Source organism: Falco biarmicus, chromosome 7, assembly GCF_023638135.1.
Source record: "Falco biarmicus isolate bFalBia1 chromosome 7, bFalBia1.pri, whole genome shotgun sequence".
NCBI classification, from domain to species: domain Eukaryota; kingdom Metazoa; phylum Chordata; class Aves; order Falconiformes; family Falconidae; genus Falco; species Falco biarmicus.
In genome coordinates this window covers 39,262,488-39,285,217 of record NC_079294.1, presented here as the reverse complement: position 1 = coordinate 39,285,217, position 22,730 = coordinate 39,262,488, and the positions used below count along the sequence as shown (strand labels likewise).

The window sequence follows — 22,730 nt, the reverse complement described above, 5'->3', positions numbered from 1 at the left end:
CTGCATAATGCACGTTAACACGTGTCTGAAACAAGCTATTTTAGTTATCCTTAATTTCTCTGTACTTTTTAAAGCCCTTTGTGCCAAATTATTTGACCATTTGTTTTACTGGAGCCTAGGAGAAAAAGATGAAGAAAGAAATTAAGGTGTTTATTTTCTGGAAATCTTATGCTTCACAAACATTTTCTTCTCTGGTAGGTCAGTGCCAGTGGGCGTAGTGTGCACCCTACACAAGCAGGATGTAAACAGCTGAGTACAGACAAAGCAGCTGAAAAAGATAAAGGTATGAAAGTAGTATGATCCCTGCATCTGAATCTGAAAGGACGCTGCTGGGTTTGTTTTCTGAGTCAGTAGTTGTGATGTTATGGGAGGGAGATCTCTGGGAGAGATCTGCGGTATGTTTTTGGGTGTAGGAAATGAATTTTTAGGACAGCCATTCCTACTAACTATGACAAGGACAGCAGCTGGCAGGTTATTAAGCGTGTGGTTCTAGGCATCGCATGTACTTGCTGCCTCTCTGTGCTTGGGGAAATGGAATGCAGAATACTAGCTGTCCTGGTTACTGATTATTCACCCTAGAGAGGGACAAGAAAAAGGTCAGTACGCAGAATTGCAAGACTGCTAGCTGCCTTAGCATCTGGAGCTGTGCAGAGCTTTCTGTTGGTCTCCAAGAAGAATACCATGTGTAGTAGCTGCTGCTATTACAAAAGAACAAGTGACTTCACCTGGAAAGATGAAGAACAGCTGACATAAGTAAAACAAGAATTTTCCTTGGTGGTGTTGGTAGCCTGAAAAATAGCTGATTATATGAGCTGCAAATATTTTCAGTGAAGTCTGTCTTCTGTCTGTGCAGCAGATATGGTGGTGTCTGTGGTCTCTAAATGAAACTGTTTGTGTAGCTCAGCATTGAAAAAGGTTTGGAAAAGGATGGCCTACTGGTAGAGCATATTTGCATATAATGTCAGAGACAGGAGCCCAAACTTCTGATGCACACTAGTGCAACTGAGTAAATGTATGATTGTAATCTTCGATAAATGACAAGTACTATCTTAATTTTTCATATTTTACAACAGCCCCTTCTGTATCTGTCACTTTCTATGTGATAATTGTATACATTTCTAAGAAAACAATAAAAAAATCCAACCCATGCCACCTTTAAGGGAGTGAAATACTTTTGATTAGAAATTCTTCCTGATAGCACAGTGATGGCCATGGCTTAAGTAGACAAGGCTAAGTCATGTGGAATATTGTTAATGCAAGATACTCAGTATTTCAGTATGAAATGACTTTCACATCCCTAATGTAATTAAATCAGCAAGCAGCAAACCTTTATTTAAATAAATTTCAGTAGTGCCTTTGGTGAATACTGAAAAGATCTATTATCAGTGTTCGATAAAACAAGGCATTTAATTTTTGAAAAATTGTCATCCGCTAGACTCGATTGTTCCTTTTGTGCTGAATCAAGAATATGCATTGTATGTATTTAAACACTAGTGTAAAAATGTTAGGGAATTGAATGTCTGGATAAATATTATAATTATTTATCCAGTAATTTCTTCCCCAGGTTGTCATTCTAGCTTCCACAGAATTGCATCTTGACATTAAAAACGCAAATAGCATGAAGAGTCACCAAGTGGGGCTACTGGATTTCAGGCAGATGTAAAAAGGGAGGGTACGAAATAGAGAGCTGCTGTTAAATGTTTCTGTGCGGGAGAATGCTATCATTCTTGGAGGATATTACAAACAGTACTAAAATACAAAGATAAAAATTATTAAGATGGGTAATACAGTGCATGAACTTGTCATATTTTATAAAATATTTCAGGGGTAATTTGTCTTAAGAATACTTTGTTAGATTACATTAAATTGAGACCTTAGAATACTTTTGTGTAATGACCAGGGCATCACTTCATTACTCTGATGGTTTGCTTAAGCTTTCAGCTGTGCAAATAACCATGGCAAGTTATTACTCTGGAGAACTTAATCTATAAAATGGGGATGGTGCTGACGCTGATTGCAGGGAACATTGAGAAGGGTGCCTTAAGCTTTGTACGTGTCATCTAGCACACTGGTACCTTGATGGTCCTGGGGGTACTATGGTACAGCTAAAATATTTTTCAATCAAGATCCTTCAGAGCATGGCCTTGATGCCAAAGCTGAGCTGTGCTGTCCATATTTAGCACTGCTTGCACTGAACTGACAAAAAAACCCAAACCCTGTTGATTCTGGCAAAATAATGCAATTTATAATTGCTGGTGCATATTTGACTTCAACAAAATGAAACTTTCAGTTATGTTACTTGAGTGCATTTCCTTATTAAGCTTGAAAACTCTGGAATTAATGTTTCTTACAGTGTTGCAGACTGCAGTCCAGACAGCCTCAAATGTAAGAATCACCAGAGCAGCTGCCTCTGCAGCTAGGCAGACGCTGAAAACAACAAAAATAACAGCTACTGCTGCTACTTCTGGTAAGTGAGGCAGTGAGTATGGTCCTGCTTGTGTAGCTCAAGCCTGAGATTTGTTTGGAATAGTGTGCTATAGATAACAGTCTAGTACTGGATAAGCGAGCACTGGAAACAACGTATGTATGTTTATATGCTGCTGTTAGGCTCATTGTCAAATGATACACTAAGACAGTGCTGTTGTCTTTAGGGTCTTGTTCATATCTCAGGCCCTCAGTTGTGCTGCAGAGTTACTATTGGCTTGTTCTGAACTGTCTTAGTATGCTACGTTCTGCTGTGTAGCTGTCTGCTTTGAATACAGACTCTATGTAAATCATGCTAATTTGTCATGTAAGAAAAGGACTAGATACTGTATCACTTAAGCTCTATTGCAATATTTAAATCAAGACATTTCCCATGAAGCCCATCAGTGTGGAGCATCAATGCCTGTATGGTAATTATAAACTGAAAGAACAAAACCAGAACTGGTAAAGATTTGCCAGTTTGGTGTATTGCTGTCCAAGGGCATATGATTATTAAGTCTATGATCAGGAACAGATATCTTTGGAAGAGATGAGAGCCTCTGTTCTTCAGATCAGGAATTTCTCTTCATCCATGTTTGCCTGTTTACTAGATTAGGGGAACATGATGGTTACTGAAGGGGAAAATTTTAGTACGTATTCTTGTTCTCAAGATATTCTCCAGATTATTTTGCAGTGTCCCTTGTGCTACGTATGACAGAAGCATAACCCCTAGGCTGAAAGCACAGCTTTAATAGTATCGGTTTCAGTTCACCAACAGAAATCTTACGCCATATAGAAATAAAAAATCTGAACTCAAATTAGCTTGATAGTCCCTCTTCAGCCTTTAGGGAAGTAAGGTGACTTTTATTTTTAGTATATGACATTAAAAGCTAGTGACTTAATCAGTTTTCCTTTCTAGGTAACATGCATCTCTTGATAGGCAGTGAAATCCTAGGCTAGGTTTTCTTTCTGCAATTAGGTGTCTGCCCTCTAGCCACCTCCCGCTCAAACAAAACAATCCCTCCCTGTCTTAAGCGCTGGACTTTTATGGGAGTCTTTTGGTGAAAGATTATTCTTAATTAGATGCCTTTTTGACCTTCTGGAGTTTCTCTCATTTTAGGTAACCAGTCACAGAGAAAGACAGCAAATGCAGGGAAGCAGAGGAAAGCAGTCAAACCTGACATCACAGAGGTAGGCTATTTAATATTTGAAATGGAAAAGCAGTAAAACTGACTTAAGAGCTAATAACAGTGTAAGTGTAGCTCAAATATACTTGTGTTCAAGCACAGTAGTAGTAAGAAGTTCACTCAGAGCCTAGATTTTGGAAAGAAGCTGTATGTGTTTATATTGCTATATTTTAAAAATTAAGATTGGAGTTGGTGCTTCTATGGATGACTTGATTACAAATCAAGATCTGGACAATGGTTTACATTAGATAAGAAGTTCTTACGTGACATATCTCACATCTGATGTCTTAACTAATAAAAAAAAATAAGCTTGCTTTGCTAGTTTTAGCTGGCATTTGTAAATTTTGTGCAGTTCATTCCTTTTCGAAACATATTCTGAATGTATCCTTTTCCTGCTCGGGTAATGATATGAGACTCTAGAAGTGAAGAAATAAATGCATTTTTAGGTTTTGAACCACTGAAAAACAAAGCTGGAAATGTTACCCTCTGCATGGTAGACATGATTTAGCATAATTAAAGGCAGTTGCTGTGGTTCTTAATGTCACTGCTATAAAAAGACTTTTCTGCCTCTACCTAGACATGGCAGTATGTGGGTTCATTGTAGCCCTCCAACACAGGTTCCCAAACAATATGTGTACGTATTCATGCGCTGACAGTCCTGTGCAAAAACTATCAATGATTTTTCTCCTTTGCACTCTGCTATTCCCTCTCATCTCGTGTCTCCTTTGTGCCTTCCATCTCCACTCCTGTTTCCATAACTGCAGCTGTGCTCTAGTATTGAAAGTGGTACAGTCACACACAAACACTGACAGGAGGTAAGAGGCACTTATATCTTTGCTTAGATAAGAACCTCTTCACAGGCAGGAGTTGCTTTTGTGCTGCCAGTTGTTAAACTCTTACTGTAACCTCAATCATCTAGTTAGAAGTGAGTGGAAGGCTGAATTCAAGGCTTACATTCCAAGCAGGGGTATCTGAAGTATAACAAGACTTTCAGTGGATTGAAGATGCATGTTTCTTGAAAAACAATCTAAGCTCTTTTGGCTGGCTTGAGCTAACAATATCTCAATCTAGATATCTCAGAAATGTGTTCTGTATGACTATCTGGTCGCTCATCTCATAGGAATGTGGATTCAACTTACTGATTAACTTTCCCTCTTCTTTTAATGACATTGTGGTCCTAACTGCACTTGTCTTGGGCTGCATTCCTCTGCTATCAGCTTATTTTAGCTTTTCTTTGGATTAGAGTGTGTATAAACTGTGATTATTCAACAGACCTAGGTGGATTTGGAGCCAGTAATTCTGCTCTTGAGGAGCTTATCACCTTAAAGCATTTATTTTCTAGTAGTGGGAGCAAGCATTTACTAATTTTAATTATTGTTTTGGTAGGTGAGGTGTTCTGCTCCTTTAGCCCCTTCAGTGGACTGTTGCATTCCTCGTAGTGAAGTGCTACCCCAGTTGCTAGAACGATTTGTAGGTGTCAAAACCAGTTGGGCTTATTGGTAAATAATGACTTCTGTACACGTACGCTATTTAGAAAGTGACTTATCTGAAACTATTCCCTTCCTGAGGGGTTTCAGACAGCCATGTTATAATTCAGCCCATGCCTATAGTAAGCACTTTGTTGATTTGATAATGTAGTGTTTGCTTTGTCTATTTGTGCTGTTACAGATAATTCCTTCTAAACAAGAAGTGGATAAAAATGCTCAACTGGATCCAGCATTGAAAGGTTCAGTGTCAGTAGAACCTCAACAGGAGCAAACCGCAGCAGAAAACAAACCAAATTTTTCTCCAGGGAGACCCAGAACACGCTCTTTTGCACCTCAAAACTTTGTGTTTCAGCCATTAAGTGGATTAGCAACCTACAAAGTTACACCCATGACTCCTTCTAGGGCGAATGCATTTTTGACACCTGATGCCTCCTGGGATTTTTCAAATTCTCCAGTGTAAGATTCTTTCTTTTAATGGCCTGAAATGCAAGTGAATCTCTCTGTGATGATACAGAAGACAATCTTTCTATAGATGCCCTGTGTAACAACCTGTGATGTTGAAACACCTGATCATCATGGTTGCTATCATTGCTTAAATGTGGACTTAATACAACAGCAAAGAAAGCAATATAATCCGTAATTCTGTCTATGCTTTAGAAGTAGAGCAGCTCCATATATTGGGGACTGCACCATGTGTATGTCTGCAGAGATCTACTCGTTTTAATAGGATTTGCTTAAGTTCTCCAGTGTTGTGTGTAGGATTGCCTTCTAAATCGTGCTTTTTGTGTATTTGTATTCTGCTGTATTTAATGTTGGTTTCTCAATGTGTCTTAACTCTAAAGGTACTTTTTGATTGTTTCTAGTAATAAAATTGAAAAATCCAGTGACACTAAGGCACAAGAGCCTAATTTAAAAAGTCAAGTTTCACCTGCTGGTAAAGATGTTCAAGAACAGCAAACCACTACAAGTTTGAGAGGAGAAAAAGGTAGGAGCTTTACATTTAGTTTATTGTTCTAATGTTTTTAGTTTTCACCAGATTCTGAACAAATGCCTTTCATATTTTTCAGCAAGTGAATCGGATGAGAAAACTTCTGTTCAGAGAGCAAACGAAACAATTCCTGTCTCTACAGATATAACAGCACTTGAAACAGAGTCAGATGATGTAAGAGAGCAAGAGCACGACGTGCCCTATTTCAGGTTTGTGTTCGTGTGTTTCACTTCCCTGTTGTCTGTTTGGAGGTCCTTAACATGACTAATGAGACATCTTGTAAAGATCAGCTTGTGGTATTCGGTGATTGTGGGAAGTGACCTGAGTAGGCCCATTTTTGTCCCTTCTGTATGGTTAGTGCAAGTAGAGAATATAAAATTCTGGAGACTAACGCCTTGTCTTAAGGAACACAAGCTTGAAGGGAGTAGGAAAGAAAAATAGCATCTCAGCGAGTCAGCAGACTGAAACAATCCAATGGCTTCTGCTCAAAGACAGTGTAAAGCAAAAAGGATAGTAACCATTAATGGTCACAAGTAGTGATGGAAGTTTAAAAATTCTCCAAAACCTTTTTTTTTTTTTCGCTGTCTCTCTATTTTTAGAACCATTCTTCGGTCTGAGACAGAGAAGCTGATGTCTCAGTGCCTCCAGTGGGATGGAAAACTTGAGCTGGATGTTCCAGAGGATGGTAAGACTCAACTATAATAGGGCACTAGAAGGTGTGTTATGACTGACAGGGACAGAGGGAAGCACCTATATCTGAATATATTTGTAAAATAGCAAATAGTTTACAGCACTTAGTAAAAGTCATATTAGATAAAGTTTAGAGTTCTATCTACTTCAAGGCAAAAAGGCATGCTTTATCTCCTAATACTAAAGCTTGTGCAGTTCTTGACATGATAGTCGTTGACACTAAAGTGAGCAAAGTACATGTCAAAATATTTTTTTTTCTTGTCAATTTCAAGTGTATTTCAATGTATGAACTTGAACCAAGCTGACTTTTTAAAATAAAATTAGGTTTTAATGTAGAGTAAGTGTCCTTATTTGGGAAAGTGAAGATGACTTATCAATGCTTATCTTGGAGCACTGATAAAACTTGGAGATAGTAGTTTGTTTGTTTTTTTTGGAAAGTAAGTTTAGAGCAGTTCAATGAATAGGACTGCTGCAACTCTACAATAGATGAGCATAGTTAATTAATAAACAAATTCCAGACTCTTCAGATACTTATTTAAATCAATTGTAAAATGATGGATTATTCAAAGATGTACTTTCTTTATTATTTTCTTGTTGCTATCAGCTAAAGACCTTATTCGCACCACCGTTGGTCAGACAAGACTGCTCATAGCAGAGAGGTTTAAACAGTTTGAAGGACTGGTGGATAACTGTGAATTTAAACGAGGTGAAAAAGAAACATCGTGTACAGACTTAGATGGATTTTGGGATATGGTTGATTTTCAGGTATGTCCTTGCTTGCTAACCCACTAGAATGAAGTTGATGGGGTTAATTGTAAACAATGGATTGAAGCTATTTTGGGTGAGGGTTTTTGATTATTCAGGCTCTGATTTTTCTTTTGTAAAAAATGCAGGTCCATGTTTAACACGTTCTGATAGTGAATAGTACCTGTTGGTATACTATGTTCTATAATTCATGGAGCAATTAATCTGTCATGTCTTCTTGTGCCTGTGTATGTTGTTTTGCTCTGGAATGAAGGCATGTAGTCAAGTCTTATTCTGGTTTGGGGTGAGGATACAGTCACAATGTCTACCTGGACCAAAAGCTGGGAACGTTTGGAAAATTCCTGGAGCTAACCTGAAAAGTGGGAGTTCCATGCTTCAATAAGAGAATAATGCAGAAACTACAATAACCTTCTTTAGGGCTGAACTTAAGTGGTAGAAACCAGTCATCTCTCTCTGTTGATGCTTCCATTGGTTTCAGAACAATATAGAATATTCTAAATTATCAAAAGGGCTCCTGACGGTATTTGTAAATCAGCATTCAACAAAGGAACTTGTAACTAGTTAAATTAAATGTGAAGATGGGTTTATTCTTAAGGTCGTAGTCATAGGTCTTGAATTTTCCCCAGAAAGTGTGAGGGTTTGGTCTTCTTCAGAGATACTTGAGGGGAGCTTTGTTAGAACCAGTAACTTGGCAGTCAGAGTTTTGCTATGCTTACTGTGTGTCTAGGAGCAGCTTAAGCTTCTCCTGAGCCTCCCTTACCTTTTCTCTCAGATAAACTTTGAGTAACAGAATTGCAGACTCTGTTCCTTTTTTGCATCTGTTTTCTGTTTGTGTCTTCTGAGTTACAGTAAGGATGTAAAGGACTTGTCACTTCAGTGACTGCTCTGCTGTACGTAAATAAGCCTTGTATGGCCTTACCTGCAAATGAGGCAAGTGTCTCCATTACAAAGTCGGAGAACAGGGCTGTTGCATTGAGTATCAGGGAGGAGGTAATGCTGCAGAGCTAGCTTGTCCCGAACAAGCACAGATTACATCAGGAAGCTGTTCAGACCAGCAGTTCGAGAGAGCAAACAAGCTTGCATGGCTGTTTCCTGCATAATGGAAGACTCTGTACTTGTTTGGATAAAGACTATTACACAATGTGTTCTTTTGCATTCCTTAAGCGCGACCATTGTCAAAGTGCCTAAGTTCAGTACCAGAACAGGTTTTAAACCAGCTCCTTCATTTTACTTCTCAGATGTTACTGAACCATTCTATACTGCCCCTCCTAACCTCAAAACTACATACATGAGACCTGTCTTGTCATTTAATCTGAAGCTTGTGTGTGTTTTTGTAACCTTCATGTCACTGTCACCTGTATGAGAACATATAATACTAACGGTGTTCTATTGTGAATCTGAAAATGTGTATCTTGAAAATTAAACCTGGATTTTCCAATAGATCAAAGATGTGAATAAAAAGTTTGATAATCTGAAGAAGCTTCAAGACAATGGGTGGCAACCACTTGAAGTCCCAATCAAAGCAATTGTCAAGGTATGAATAGCCCCTAAAGTGTGCCTCCTAAGGCATCAAGGTGCAACAGTGTGAGTTACCTAAAATAACTAATAAGCTGCTATTGCTGTAATGAATAGTCATCTTAAATGGAAATTCTTCTAAAGCCCTACTCATCTGTTGTCTTTAGATGTTTAAAAATTCATAGAATCATAGAATGAGTTGGGCTGGAATTAGTGAAATTACTCTCAAGATGCACCCTTCTCCCGTCCATCTCCCAAGTGCACTTGTATTAGTTGGTGTTTGTAATGCTAGTTGCCTCTTCTGGCTGGGAAGATTATAGCTAAGAATTAATGATGACTCTTTTGGAGTCATTGGGCTCTCTGCTAGTAAGACACATCTGCTACATTTAGAATAGAGATTTACCCTTCAGATGTAGAACACTGTATCTGGGCCACTGACTTAACTGAAAAGGAAACCGCACAGGAATTTGGCAGTGATGGCCAGTTCTGAGCAGGGAGTGCTAAATTATAATGGTGTCCCACTAAGACAGCACCACGGGTAGTGTTAAACTACTAGTTCTGTAAGCACAGATGGGTCTGACACTATCCAAAATAGGTTATTGCATATTGCAAAATAAGCTTTAGTGTAAGCTATTTTATCTACTTTTTTGTTTGGAATACGTAATTGCTTCTGATGACTAAATATCAAGTCATATTCACATTGCCAAAACTCTATCCAGTTCCTTGAGACTGCTTAACTAATCATTAACACGATATGAAGGTTGATAAGAAACTCCAAGCACAGGAAACTGGAGGGACTGTAGTGTGCATGAGCTGCCCATAAATGTCAGAACCCTAAAGATGGTACAAGACACAACTTCCTTTGAAAAATGGAATGCCAGGAGAGTCTTCACTGGCTGACTGGTATCTGTCCTGCAGTTACTTTATCTCCCTGCCACTAGGAGTCCCTGTATCCCACTGTTTTCAGAAACATTAATTGGATTTGTTAGGAAAAAGTTGTACGGAGTATTTCTGCACTGCAGCATCAACATGAAAAATCCTTAATATTGACATCACAAACTAATCTAAAAAGCTGAATGACAGACCAAGAGATTCTGGAGATGAACAGGGACCTTGTTTCCAGCATGTTTGTTGCCTGTTGCTGTCTTTATGCATGGCCAGCAGCTGTGCAGTTGAGTAACTGCTTCTATCCGAAGCTTCCAGATGTAACCTAGACTTTCTTACAATTTCAGAAAAAAACGATTCCAAATGGAGTGTCTAAACCAAAGCTGGGAGCAGCTGGAAGAACGGCTGCCCAAAACCGGCTTGCTGCTATAAAAGCAGCTATGAGGAATAAAATGAAACTTGATGGAACTGCTGATTGTATGCATCAGGAGAAGCTACCAGAAGCAGAAAAAGTGGTTTTTGACGCGGGATTTTTCAGAATTGAAAGCCCTGTAAAAACCTTACCAGGTGAGTGAAGCTTAATCATGATTTTCATGGCCTGAAAGTACTGAAGAGAGTTTAACCAGTCTCCCTGGGGAGAGGGATTATGCTGTTGGTGCTGGATTCAGCTCCAGTACTGGACACAGTATTTCAACTAGTGGTTAATTACATCAAGGATCCAAAGCGTGCTGTTCTACATGAATATACTGACTGGAATGATTATGGCAACTTTAAATCTCTGCTTAGAGAGGTAAAAGCAGCTGGTTCATGTTTTTTCAGCATATGTTAAATAACGAAGTTTTAATCTGAGTGTTCTCAGGCTAGGCTTTGAACAGGTTCGTCAGCGAAGTCAGTGCAGGCTAATATTTGTAAGACAAGAACTGGGACTTTTTTTGAGCTAAATCTCTTGCAGTACTGTCTTCAAAGCTGCAATTAAAGTATACCCGTAACCTGTATTTATGGTTAACAAGATTATAACGTAATTCCAGTCCGCTATAAAAGCTGCTTAATACTTTGTGGGTGTTTTAGCAGGTGCTCAAAACAACTTCATTTTCAGTATCTTATCTTACTGCAGTCTGTGAAGCCAGTACTTCTAGCGATCCTTGACTCTCTGGGAGCTGTTCTGCTTTTCTCCCATTTCTAATTCATAAGCTGACTTTGAATTTCCCCTTTTTTTGTGTGTGTAGATCTTTTCTTATCACAAGATAAGCAGTTACTTTATATGCCTCCTGTTTAGTAGAGGAGACCTTCTGAAAAGCTTTGAGCAACACTCAGTTTAAGCAAGCTCTAGCAGAGAATCAGTTAAAAGAATCAATTCTGAATCACTGTCTTTAATTCCATTAAAATTATCTGATGTGAAAGATGGAAATTAATGATAGCTTTCACTAGGTGGACTTAATAAGAACAGCAAATCTTATTTCAGATTCTTTCTGAAGGGAGAGTCATTACTGATTTGCTTGGCTGGAGTTAGGTAGTTTTGTAACTTAATGACCTACTCTTGTCACCTTTTTTCAATTTTTCCTTGCAGTGTATATAAGAGTCCAATATAATATCTGTATAAGACAATTCAGCAAGCAGAACAGTATAGTGTTCCTAGCTAGAATCGTAACAAACATTTAATCTTCTGGAAACTGCTGTAGTAATGAAACATTCAATGTTTTTTTTCAGGCTTGCTTTCAAAGACACCTCGCAGATCTTCCCAGCGGACTTCTGAAAAACTAGCAACTCCACGATCATCCAGTAGAGCTTTGCTTCAGAGCATTCCTTCTATTCTTCATAACCCTGAGAATACAACTGCAAAACAAACACCACCAGTGCTCAAAGGCTTCCATCCAGCACAAAATTCGATAATGCACCAGTTTCCCAGTGGAAAAACTCCCACACTGGAAAAGCTCCCTGGTGTTCTTGAACAAAGGTAGACGTGTTAAGGCAGCTTTTAATTAACTTTGTACAAATAATTTTACAGTTTTAACTGGAAGAATTATTAATACCCATTAAATGTTATCTTCCAATTTGGCAGTGATAAAGATTGCAACGTCCTTGTGTCTTTTCCTTCCCTCAAGCAAATACTAAGACTTTTGCCCAAATGTAATTTTGCTGCTGGGGTAAAAGTTTATTTTTTGGCCAGAAAGTTTTATATAGCTGACCAGTGCCAAACAAGCAAGCGTAATTGCAGAACAAATGGGAAGATTAGTTGGGTAAATCAAAAGATGATTGAAGGTAATTGATGAAGATTATTGAGAAGAATGAAAACCTTTTGCATTCTCTTTCAGCATTCCCATAGTTGCAGAACAACACTGTCTTGTTGCTGGCACGGCAGAGGGGACTAAGGTGAGTCATGCATAGTTCATGTATGTGCCTTAAATGTTTTACTACTCGCAAAATAAAATGTTCTTTTTACTAGCCCCAGACGTTTCTGATCAAATCCTCATTTAGAGATCTTCTGTATTCCTGAGGCTGGTGCTTTTTCCTTCTCGTTACGGACATAGATATGAACTGCTGCAGTTTGGGGACCTTGTCTAGCTCATTGGGAGCTGTCTTTTGGAGGTCCTGGGGCTGTTCGATGAGGACACTTGTTGCTTGGGCAAGTCATGTTCCTTGAAGTCCACTACCTGCTTTCTGGTGTGATTTTTTTTTTTTTTTTTTTTAAGATGCTTTTGCATTTGGGGACCGTGACTAAAGGCAACAGTAGTACTTGGCGCTCTCAGTCCTCGTGTTGTCAGAGCAGAGCACTGGGTTGTTACACTCTTTAAAGGTATAGCAGAGCAGTGTTACTAAGACAAGTATCAGCGTTCAGAAATCCGTGCCCTGAAATGTCTGAGGACTTGGTGTCATGCCTATGTTTGAGCAGCCTTAAAAAAAAGGAATACAGCCTCCGTAGCTTACGTATACTGTGCTACTCTGTGAAAGGCAGTATTTAGCTGCAATCATCCTTTAGTAGCTTTCATTGGAATGGAGTATCTTAATTTTATTTGTAACTGCTTGGATCTGTGTATGACTACTGCAGGCACTTCCCCCTTCCTCCCTCCCTCCCTGCCCTGTATATATTATATATATATTTAAAATAAAACTATCTTGGTTACTAATTTGCTCTTACACCTTTTACTTCATGCTTTCCCTGTCAAATGAGAAATCATTTGTTGGGGACGTCACTGGGGAAAACTGGTAATCTTTAACTTTCAGTATTGCTGACAGGTTTTTCTTGAGGTAGTCTCATCAGAGAACATCCTCGGAATGTTTTTGGCACTTGGAAGTTCAAAATCTTCTTTCATGTGGAAGAACTCCCTTTATACTCTCGAAGCGATTATCAAGCTTGAAAGGGTGTTTGGGAAATAGTTCACGTGCAACGGATCACAGCCCTAAGCTGCGAGTTTTATCCTGCCTGTGCTTTGTACAGTGTCTGGAGTCAAAACCCTCTCTCTCCTGAATTGTTCATAAAACCTGTGGATTAGATGTATGGACTTGGTTTGACATAAGAGACATGCTGGTTTCTGTAAACTCACATCCATTGAATATCCTGGCTACCTTTTAATCTTTGTGCTTTCTACATCAAAAGCTGTCAAACTTCCTTTTATGGCACACAAAAGGAAAATAAGAAAGCTTCCTAGTGTCATGGGCACTGCTTCATGTCTGCCTGGTTTCACTGATGCTTTTCTTTTGGCTCTCTGAGAAGCAAATACAGCTATTTCAGTCAACTTAGCCCTCTCAGAGGGCTAGAAACATTGCAAATTCCTGTTTTTCAGGTGGTGGAAAGTTCTAGCAATGAATTACAAGTAATGGATAGCATGGAAGAGATGGAGGTATCTGCTGCAGAACAGCAAGGGCAAGATACTGTCATGTGCAGTCCGGAGAAGGGTATTGTCACAGAGACTAACTTCGCTCAGTCTGGAGAACAAAAAATACATCAAACAGGTGAGCATCTTAAGCTGCTTAGTATTGTTTGTGTGGTATTGCCTGGGACCTTAAGTTTATTCCAGAGTTTTGTGGTAGTCTAAATACTACTCTGAAATCACTGTCACCATAGCTTGGTTAATTTATGTGTGCTGTTGGCAAAACCTCCTTTATCCCATGTGACTTACACATTGCTTGTGAGCAAACAGTGCCCCTCAGGTCTTTCTGTATAGTTTCCTTGTGATACGTGAAGGAGAAAGCTAATATAAAAGGCTTGAAGTAGAAGTAAATACAGACAGTTTAGTAGTTGGGTTTGGGGTTGGTGTTTTCTTGGTTGTTTTTTTTTCAGTAAATGCAGAAAGCAATACTGTTTTTTCAACTTCGGCAGCATCAGACTAACTTAAAAAAATAATCAAATATTCTTATTTTTCAGACTTTTCATGTAGTGATTTGACATCTGTTGGCAGAAATCCTTTTGATATGGTAAGTTGACCTTCAGGTTTATTTGACAATCTACACATTACAGTACTGTTAACCTTTCCTACAGAATCAGTTACTGCATAAACTAAATTAAACTTTTAAGATGTTATCAAGCCAATTCATGTAACTTACTCTAAATACAAGCCACAATACAGCCTGTCTCCCTGCTTGGGATCACACTATTGTTCCTTAATGCACATGATGAAAGTAGGATGAATGAAGATATTTTTAGCAGAAGTCTAAATCTTATCAGATTGATCCTTTAAATTATATTTCTTGTGAATGACCTTTAAAATGTACTAACATAATGAATGACCCGGCCTTTTTCTTCCACTTCCTCCTTGAAATTTTTCAGGTCTGTGCCATCTTTTTGATTGTTTTTTTTAATGCCTTTAACTTTTAGACCTGGAAGTAAGATTCAACAGAGAAAAGCAAAGTGTGCATAAACTTTTAAATTGTTAAAAGAATTTGGGTGTAATGAAAAATCCTCTTTAAAATATGGATTACTCATTTGAGTAATGAGTGTCTTCAAAATGGACCACGTTCACTTTGTATTTTACGTATGGAAATAAGCTTGCAAATTTTCTGTTAGAGAAGTTATGGTACTTACAGTGGCACATGATTTTGACCTGTGGCTCTTGCTTTGGGACAGTATCATATGTAAGCAAGCACTTTTTAGTCTACTTATATCTACTGAATTGCTGCAAGTTTCAGCTCTGCCTGACAGATCCATGCTTTGCTTACTCTAAAGCTGCAACGTGTCCACAGCACTGAGGGGTGAGAGAATTGCATGCTTCTGTTCCTTTGTCAAAAGCAATTTCTGCTAGCTTTTGTCCTGCAATGTTTAAGTGGCTTCTCAAGCAGGCAGGCACCTAACATACATAAGTGTTTGCCTGAGAGTAATTACCATTGGTCTGGTGTTTATACAGATGTCCTGGAGAAAGGGGAATTTGCTATAGCTTATTTCATGTTGTTGCAGTGCTGTTTTGCAGAGCAGATAACTGTTCCTCAAACACTTACTTCACACTGATTTCTCCCACAGCCAATGCTGGATGCTGAGCTTCTCTCCACTCCAGTCAGGAGCAAAGCCCAGCAGTTTGCAGCAGCTGAAGTATTCAGCGACCTTATTGTATTTTCTCCCCTTTCTCCCTCTGGGGGAAAATGAAAGGTGACTAGAAATTCAAAATGTGTAAATTATATTCACAAAAAATTATATTAACAAGAAAACCCACAGAGGATATCTGGAAATACAGTCTTCTACCCTTGAACTGTGTCCTGAGTGAATTAATACCTGTAGTATTTTGTAGTGGAACTTACTAAAATATTTTGTAATGTCTTAAGTATGGCTGTATGTTAGTAGTGGGGTGTTTGGTGGTTATACCTGCTGTATCCAATGTTTGCATATTCTGACTATAACCTGAAATATTTTTATTTTTGTATAATTTCATGTATTTCCTGTCTACTTCAAGCTGTAAAATGATTAATTATTAAGCTTTTCTATCCTGACCTTACTTACCTCATATTATTGCTGGTAAGATGCATACCAGACTCGCTGTAGCTGTGCCCTGTTTCTGATGCAAGGGCACCTTTGGGGTAAGGCTCAGCCTGTTACCTCCCCAAAACACGGCTTCCTGCTTGGTCACTGCTGTGAGCTCCCATGGTTGCACCCTTAGGCTCCAATATTCTGTGCATTGACAACTGCCTCGGCAGCAGCTGCAGCAGGGTTTCATGCATGTAATTCTTTCCTGTGGGAGTCTTCCTGATGTTTAACAACCACTTGCTCTGTAATAAATAGAAACTATCTCTTAACAAGGATTTTTAAGTTGGATAATATCTTTTCCTGGCAATGTATTAAAATAGGCATCAATTATTATTATTTCCTTTAAGGACACCTTTATCTGTTGAGTATTTTAAGGACCTTAAAGTGAAATCCTATTCTCTGCTTTTTCATGTGAAAATCTCTCACCTTCTTTCTCTGAACACTTGACATTTTAACCTCAGCCTGTTGTTGTATCTTATTCCTTATACATTCTTCTGTCTGGACTGTAATATGCTTATACATAAGGAGCATTCCAGTTACATATACTGTGTATTTGAGTAGTATGATTAGAGTACCTCCCATTGCTCTATTTTTAACGAATACCTGACTGCGCTTCCTCTTACAGTGGTGACTTTAGTGTAATACATGCATTCTTCCGCTAGTTAAGTCTTTATTTTAAAGCAAGCAAAGGTAATTCAAGCCCCTCAGCAGAAAGCATTGCCACTGCAGCTGGGAGAGCTCATCTGCCTTAAGCTTTAACCTGAAGGCTGTGTACTGATTACACTGAAATAAATAAGAGGAAGCTATTGTGACTTGGTGTTACTGTGCTGGAATCAACTATCTTCATTACTAAACTCTAGTTATACAGGTAGTTTCATGTAGGTAGCTCTGAACAACTTGTTTGCTCTGTTCGGGGATCAACGCTGTAATTAATAGCAGTGATGTGGGATTTCTGCTATCTAATGTGTACGCTTAAGCCGATGTTAGCAGTGCTGCTCTGGGCCACTGCATCTACTTGAAATTTCAACACTGTGCTTGTTGTATCTTGGCGTTTCCCAGTATAAATGAAGTGACTGTTACAAAAGAGTGTGAGACATGTCAAAGACATCCTTGAAAACTTCAATAGTGGCTATTGCGCTGTTCTTGTTTTGCAAACCAAGACCAGGAGCATGACTCACAGCAAAGGGAACATACTTTTTTTTTAACTAGCCTGACTCACGAGGTGAACTTGCCAAGTAACCTCCCCACCCTGGAAACTGTTCTTCTCATGCAAGTTATGAGGGGAGAGAAACAAGGCTTGTGACCTGTTCCGTGGAGTCCGTAACGCTTGTACAAGCGGGCCCTCCCTGGGGAGGGAGGTGTCTCAGGACATGCTGGTTTGGGCACCACAGGGGCAGAATGGGCCTTTTGAAGTGAAGGAGAGGGGCGGCTCTTCTAGCCATGGTCTTGGGGAGAAGTTTTGCTTTCACCAGCTCTGAACTCCCTCCCAAAGTACCTCTTTCAGGTCAGGCACAGAGGCTCTTGATATTTCCCTGTTCTCCAGTGTTTCCTAGAGGACAACTGCAGTGAGGTGACACTTCTGTGAATTCTGCATAATGTGTTCACAGCCTGATCAGGCACCTCCTCCTCCCCCGGCGGGTGCAACTTCCATCCTTCACTGCACTACTTTGATTCCTTTAGTGAAGAAGTAACCGTTCTACCTGGCAGAGCAACTGAAGCTAAAAATACCAAGTTACTGACTGCTGCCTGGTATTTGGAGAAGATGGGGTTAAAGATCGATGCCCTAGCTCTCAGGACCAGTGGCAGTACACCACAGGCTCCTTTCCCAAGTACTCCTCTCTGTACAAACTGAACAGCTCCTGGTTGTCATCCTTTGTCAGAGATTTTCTGCCTCTACAGCAAGAATCCAGATACTTCCACATTTGAACTCAGCCTGCTGGAGGAAGTTGTGTCTTTTTGAGATCTAATTGAAAACAAGTTCTGCTTGTGAAAGTATGTTTTATTACCTAGAAGTATTCGTGTAAGAAGGCACTTCTGTTACAGCCATATTAAGACCACTAAGTTTGCATTAAAATTCCACCACCCTAATTATATCATGGTTGGCATGACACTGGTGAGGGTGATGTCCCCGTTGATGCAGAGTTTGTTGATCGCATTCAGCTGCTTCTCACGGAAGTTGTACTGCAGCAAGTGGGCACCGTCAACCGCTACCTTGAAGTGATCCACCTCGCAGAGGATCTGGAGCTGAAATAAAAACCTTAGCTCAGCCAAAAAATAACCATTGCATTTGCTCTTGAAGAAATTTTAAGCTGCAGACTGGTGCTGGCTGAAGGTTGTTGCCAGCGGAGTGCAGCCGAGGGGCATGTGGACAAGCTGGTGCAGCAGCTCTCAGCTGCAAAACCACCAGTGACTGTTGCCTTCCCCAGAGCCCCGCCGCATTCTTCCTTCCCCCGTGTTTTAGCCCATGGTTTGTCTTGTGACTACATTGGTTCAAGAACTGGTACTCCATGGCTCACACAGTGAGAGCTGTGTTCCCATCACCTACGAAACCATTTTGCAGGAGAAAAAGTTTGTGGAGAGTGCTTGGCTGTTAACAGGGGAAACACCTTCTAGAAACCTGCCCAACAACTGCTGAGAATGACAGCGTAAATTGGAAGGATTTAATAATAAATGGGAATAACCGAAGTGGGGAGAAGTTCTACCCTGGGCACCTGGGCCTGCTGGAGCAGGTAGGTGCAGGGAATGTGCTGTAGGACCGGCTGTGTGGGGCAGCCAGGGAAGCACACCAGCCCTAGGAGCACCTCTAGGAGCTGATTCCTGTGCAAGAGCATCGAGGTCCTTGCAGTGAGTCTTGTTACACAGCCCTGACCGAACCCACCCACTGCATGTTGCAGGTGCACTTGAGACTGAGCTGGGGTTTTTTTTGTTACCTGGAAGGGTTTTCCAGCTTCAAATGGAAACCTGGGAGCTGTCCTCTCCTCCTTTCCCCAGTTATTCTGGAACATCGAATTGCAGACGATGACTTTTTTGTTGTCTTCATTGAAGCGCGGATTGAAGTGGAAGGCAATGTCATTCCCCTTCTTGAAATCCAGTGAAAACCTGCAAAGACAGTAACAGGTGCGCTGCTTTTTCTACAAAAGCCCTGGGCTCTCTTACAGGGCTTGCCAAAAGTGGCAGCAAGTGGGCAGAACCCCAGGGCCCGTCGGGCACTGACAGGGCATTTACACATTGTATAATATTTGATTTTACACCAGGCAGGTGTTATTCAGGAATGGAAAGCAAATTCCAGCACCCCTGCTCCATCCAGTGGCACCCCAGGACCCCCCTGGCCCTCGGTGCTGGATGCCCCGGTACCTGTTTGGGTTGGGGTTGACTGTTCCCATGATGGTTATGAGCATCCGAGGCATGAGTCCTGCCTGCAGGGGCAGGTCGAAGGGGACTTTCTGGGAGACAACAGGAATTCAGTGTTAGCTAAAAAGCACATCGAAAGCCAAAATGTTCAGGCACAGGCTGGCGCTTGGTGTGACAACACACCGGGGCAGCCCTGTGACACAGTGACCACCCATGCCACCCCCCAGGGGACAGTCAGCCCCAGATCCCTCCCATGGCCAAGCGCAATCGGGCAGTGAAGACACAGAAACCCTTAGAATATGACAGAGCTGTTACCATTGGAGGAGCTGGTCCCCCCTGCGGAGGAGGGGGCCCAAATCCAGGGCCACTGGATGGTTGTCCTGGGGCAGGATACGACCCTGGTCCTGCTGGTGCTCCAGGGAATGCTCCAGGTGCTCCGGGATATGGTCCCTGTCCTGGTGCTCCAGGATATGCCCCTGGTGCTCCGGGATATGCCCCTGGTGCTCCGGGATATGCCCCTGGTGCACCAGGATAGGACCCTGGAGGGCCGGGGTATGCCGGGAATGTCCCAGGAGCTGGTGGCTGGTTCCCCCAGGAGGGCCAGCCCTGGGGTGGGGGTGCAGAGGGGGTCGGGTTGTTGTTGGTGGCCAAGGCGTCGTTTAACTGGGGACAGAGGGGAGAGGAGGAGGGTTAGGTGACAGCAATGCTGGAGTCAGGTTGAGTCCTCCAACATCCATCTTTTGTAGCCTACAGCGTGCGCGAGGGCAAGAGCTCAGTTACTCCCCAGCAGCAGGGGTGGCTGAGCGCCTGGGCTGAGGCTTCCAGAAAACCAGTAAACACCGATGTTACTGGGGCGGATTTGAGGAGTTACGCAGGTTTGCAAACACATGTTCCCAGCCCTGCCAAAGGTCCCCGCTTCAAGGCAAGGCACCAGTCGCAGCCCCCGTGGTGGTTTGTTTTTTAAAGAAATTCATACTTACAGAGAAACCGTCTGACATTTTTCCTAAAACAAAAAGACAAAGCGCACTTAAGTAATTTTTAACGTACACCACCTGAAAAATAGAGGTTTTTGAGACCAGTTAAGAGTTTACAGTGGCAACGGGCTGGAAAGGGGTGAGTCCCTGAATCACGTACCCGGCAGGCAGGGAGGACGGCTCCGGCAGCGCAGAACAAACCCTGGTCTGATACCTGCGGGAGGAATGGAGGGTCAGGCCACGGGCAGCCTGCATGGCCCCGGGGGGAATCCAGCCCTGGACCCTGCCAGCAAGGCCCTTGGGGGGGTGATGGCAGCATGGGGGGGAGGCACAGCCACCTCCCTGCCCTGGCTGGGGGGTGCTGGCTGCCTGTGCAAGGCCCTGGGTGACCCCCACACCCATGCAGGAGCAGAGCTACTTGGTGGGATGAGTAATGTGGTATTGGCACCCAGCCGTGTCACAGGTTCGGTTTCGTCCTGCGTGCCAGCCGCAGTCAGCATGATTCACTTCCCCATCCCCAAAGCATCATCCCAGAAAATGTTTCAATTAAAAAAAAAAAACAAAACAACAACAAAAAAATCCCTGGAGGGGCTGCAGCTGCAAACATGTGCTGCGGGGTGGGGTGCGGGGGCTACAAACCCAGCACCGCACATCGGGGGACATGTAGCCACCCCATGACACACGGGACAGACACCTGCAGCAGACCTGGCAGGGCGAGAGGCGGGTGGCACCCCTGGGTGGAGGTCCCCTTACCCAATTGCCCCACACTGGCTGGAGGGCACCGTGGGGGGGACACACGTGCCACCAACCGCTCCGGGCCAGTGGACAGAAGCTGCTTTTCAAGTTTTATGAGTCCATGTCGAGCTGCTCCGCCAAATGCATACCTGCCTGTGTGCAGGAATAGCTGCTGCCTGAGCTGGATTCCTCCCATCAAAGACAGCATTCATAAAAGAAGAGGAAAAAAAAAAAAAAAAAAGAGGAGAGGCAGAAACAGGGAAAGAAAAGGAAAATTCCCAACTGAAAGCAGAGAAGAAAACTTCTCTTTGAAAGGAACGTCCAGACACACAAGGGTCACGGCAGATCTGCGGACAGTGGGAACGCCGCAGGTTTCACAACCAACAGGTAACCCCATCCCTGCAAAACATCCACACTACTGCCCCCGCACCATTTCTCAGTCAGCCTTTCAACCGGCATCCAGGAGCCCGGACTGTTTGAACAGCCCGTATCTCAAAAAGCTTTTATTTGCCTTCGGGGGTGTTTTGGACTTTTTTTAAGCCCTTGGGTTTGCCATGTGTTTGCAGCGCTGAGCCGAGGGTGCACAGCTCCTGCGGGCTCCCCGGGGCTGCATCCAGCCAGGCTGAGCTGTGGGTGCCGATGGCTTGTGCTGCTTGGGCAGGGGGTCCCCCTGCTCCCCCTGCCCACCCTGCAACACCTCAGGGAGAAGTATTTTTGCTCCCCTGCCTGGATTTCTTACTGCTTCGGCCTGGTGGGGCCAGCGCGGCAGGAGTCTCGTGTCTCCCCACCAGTCCAGGGATGGTCGATTTGATAAATAAACGAAATAAAATTTGTTATCAAGAAAGGAAAGTCTTGAAACACCACTGTTCTTCTGCCACCAAACGGTGCCACCCGGCTTGGAGCTCAGCAGCCAACTTGTCTCCCAGTCACCGCAGCGCGCAGCCCTGGGACATCTCCCCGGGAATGCTCCGGGGCTGGGTGCCCGCTGCCCGGCCGCTGGCGCCACGGGAGGGGTGGTTTTTCCCACCCACGGCACCGGGCAGCTCTGCCCTTCGGCAGCACCTCCGGGGTGCTGAGCTTGAGCCGGATGCGGCCGCCCCAGCGGCTCCGGGGCTCCCGCCGCCCCGAGGGACAGAGGGACAGCGGGACAGCAGCGGGGGCACCCCCGGGTGCGTCCCCAGTGTTTCCTACAGGCACCCAACACGGGAAAACTTGGGAAGGAAAGAGGTTCCTTCCCTCTCCCCTTCGGCTCTCTTTCTGCGGTGACTTTCCTGGGTGTCTCTCGCGGGCCCCCCAGCCCCTCCCTCCCCCCCGCGTGCCTTTTGGGGCTCGGGCAGGGCGCCCCGACACCCGGCAGGTGCAAACCGCCTTACAGCTCCATCCTATTTGCCATCCCACCGGGACCCCAAGCATTCCCAAAGGCCAGCGAGGGCTTTCTCTGCGCCCCGTGGCGCGTCCCCCACCGCCCAGAGCCCCGCACAAGGGGACAGCGCAGCCCTGCACCCCCGCTCCCTCCCGGGATCCCCACGGGGGATGCACCGAGCCCCCCCCCGCGGGGACGAGCAACACCCTTAACCCTTTCTTTGCCAGGCAATAGGTGCCCAAACCCCACCGCTGCTCCCCCCGCCCCGGGACCCCGCGCGTGGGCGCAGCCGCTCACCCGGGTGCAGCGGCGGCGACTGGCTCCTGTCCCGCGGCGCCCGTGGGCGCGGACACGGCGGCAGCGGCGGGGACCCGCCT

At 43.1% G+C, this 22,730-nt stretch overlaps 2 protein-coding genes across 3 annotated transcripts in view; one reads left to right on the top strand and one right to left on the bottom strand.

The window, feature by feature from the left end:
* The window catches only part of DLGAP5 (DLG associated protein 5), a 24,092-nt gene extending 6,054 nt beyond the window's left edge, over positions 1 to 18,038 (top strand). The window contains exons 5-19 of one of the 2 annotated variants that reach the window (XM_056346743.1): positions 199 to 283; positions 2,354 to 2,467; positions 3,584 to 3,654; positions 5,319 to 5,593; positions 6,001 to 6,122; positions 6,205 to 6,334; positions 6,725 to 6,810; positions 7,420 to 7,580; positions 9,022 to 9,114; positions 10,328 to 10,547; positions 11,688 to 11,934; positions 12,293 to 12,350; positions 13,763 to 13,931; positions 14,344 to 14,393; positions 17,638 to 18,038. In XM_056346743.1, the coding sequence (XP_056202718.1) occupies positions 199 to 283; positions 2,354 to 2,467; positions 3,584 to 3,654; positions 5,319 to 5,593; positions 6,001 to 6,122; positions 6,205 to 6,334; positions 6,725 to 6,810; positions 7,420 to 7,580; positions 9,022 to 9,114; positions 10,328 to 10,547; positions 11,688 to 11,934; positions 12,293 to 12,350; positions 13,763 to 13,931; positions 14,344 to 14,393; positions 17,638 to 17,646 (1,890 nt within the window). In that variant the 3' untranslated portion in view covers positions 17,647 to 18,038. Of the gene's footprint in view, positions 1 to 198; positions 284 to 2,353; positions 2,468 to 3,583; positions 3,655 to 5,318; positions 5,594 to 6,000; positions 6,123 to 6,204; positions 6,335 to 6,724; positions 6,811 to 7,419; positions 7,581 to 9,021; positions 9,115 to 10,327; positions 10,548 to 11,687; positions 11,935 to 12,292; positions 12,351 to 13,762; positions 13,932 to 14,343; positions 14,394 to 15,432; positions 15,659 to 17,637 lie in introns of those variants that run through there. The other variant, XM_056346742.1, reaches the window with a different exon arrangement.
* Positions 17,917 to 22,730, bottom strand: LGALS3 (galectin 3). The gene is made up of 7 exons (XM_056346744.1): positions 22,651 to 22,730; positions 20,416 to 20,469; positions 20,262 to 20,284; positions 19,597 to 19,944; positions 19,285 to 19,373; positions 18,861 to 19,029; positions 17,917 to 18,174 (listed from the first exon to the last, which is right to left on the bottom strand). The coding sequence occupies exons 3-7, from the start codon at positions 20,277 to 20,279 to the stop codon at positions 18,019 to 18,021; spliced, it is 780 nt and encodes a 259-aa protein (XP_056202719.1). The 5' UTR covers positions 20,280 to 20,284; positions 20,416 to 20,469; positions 22,651 to 22,730; the 3' UTR covers positions 17,917 to 18,018.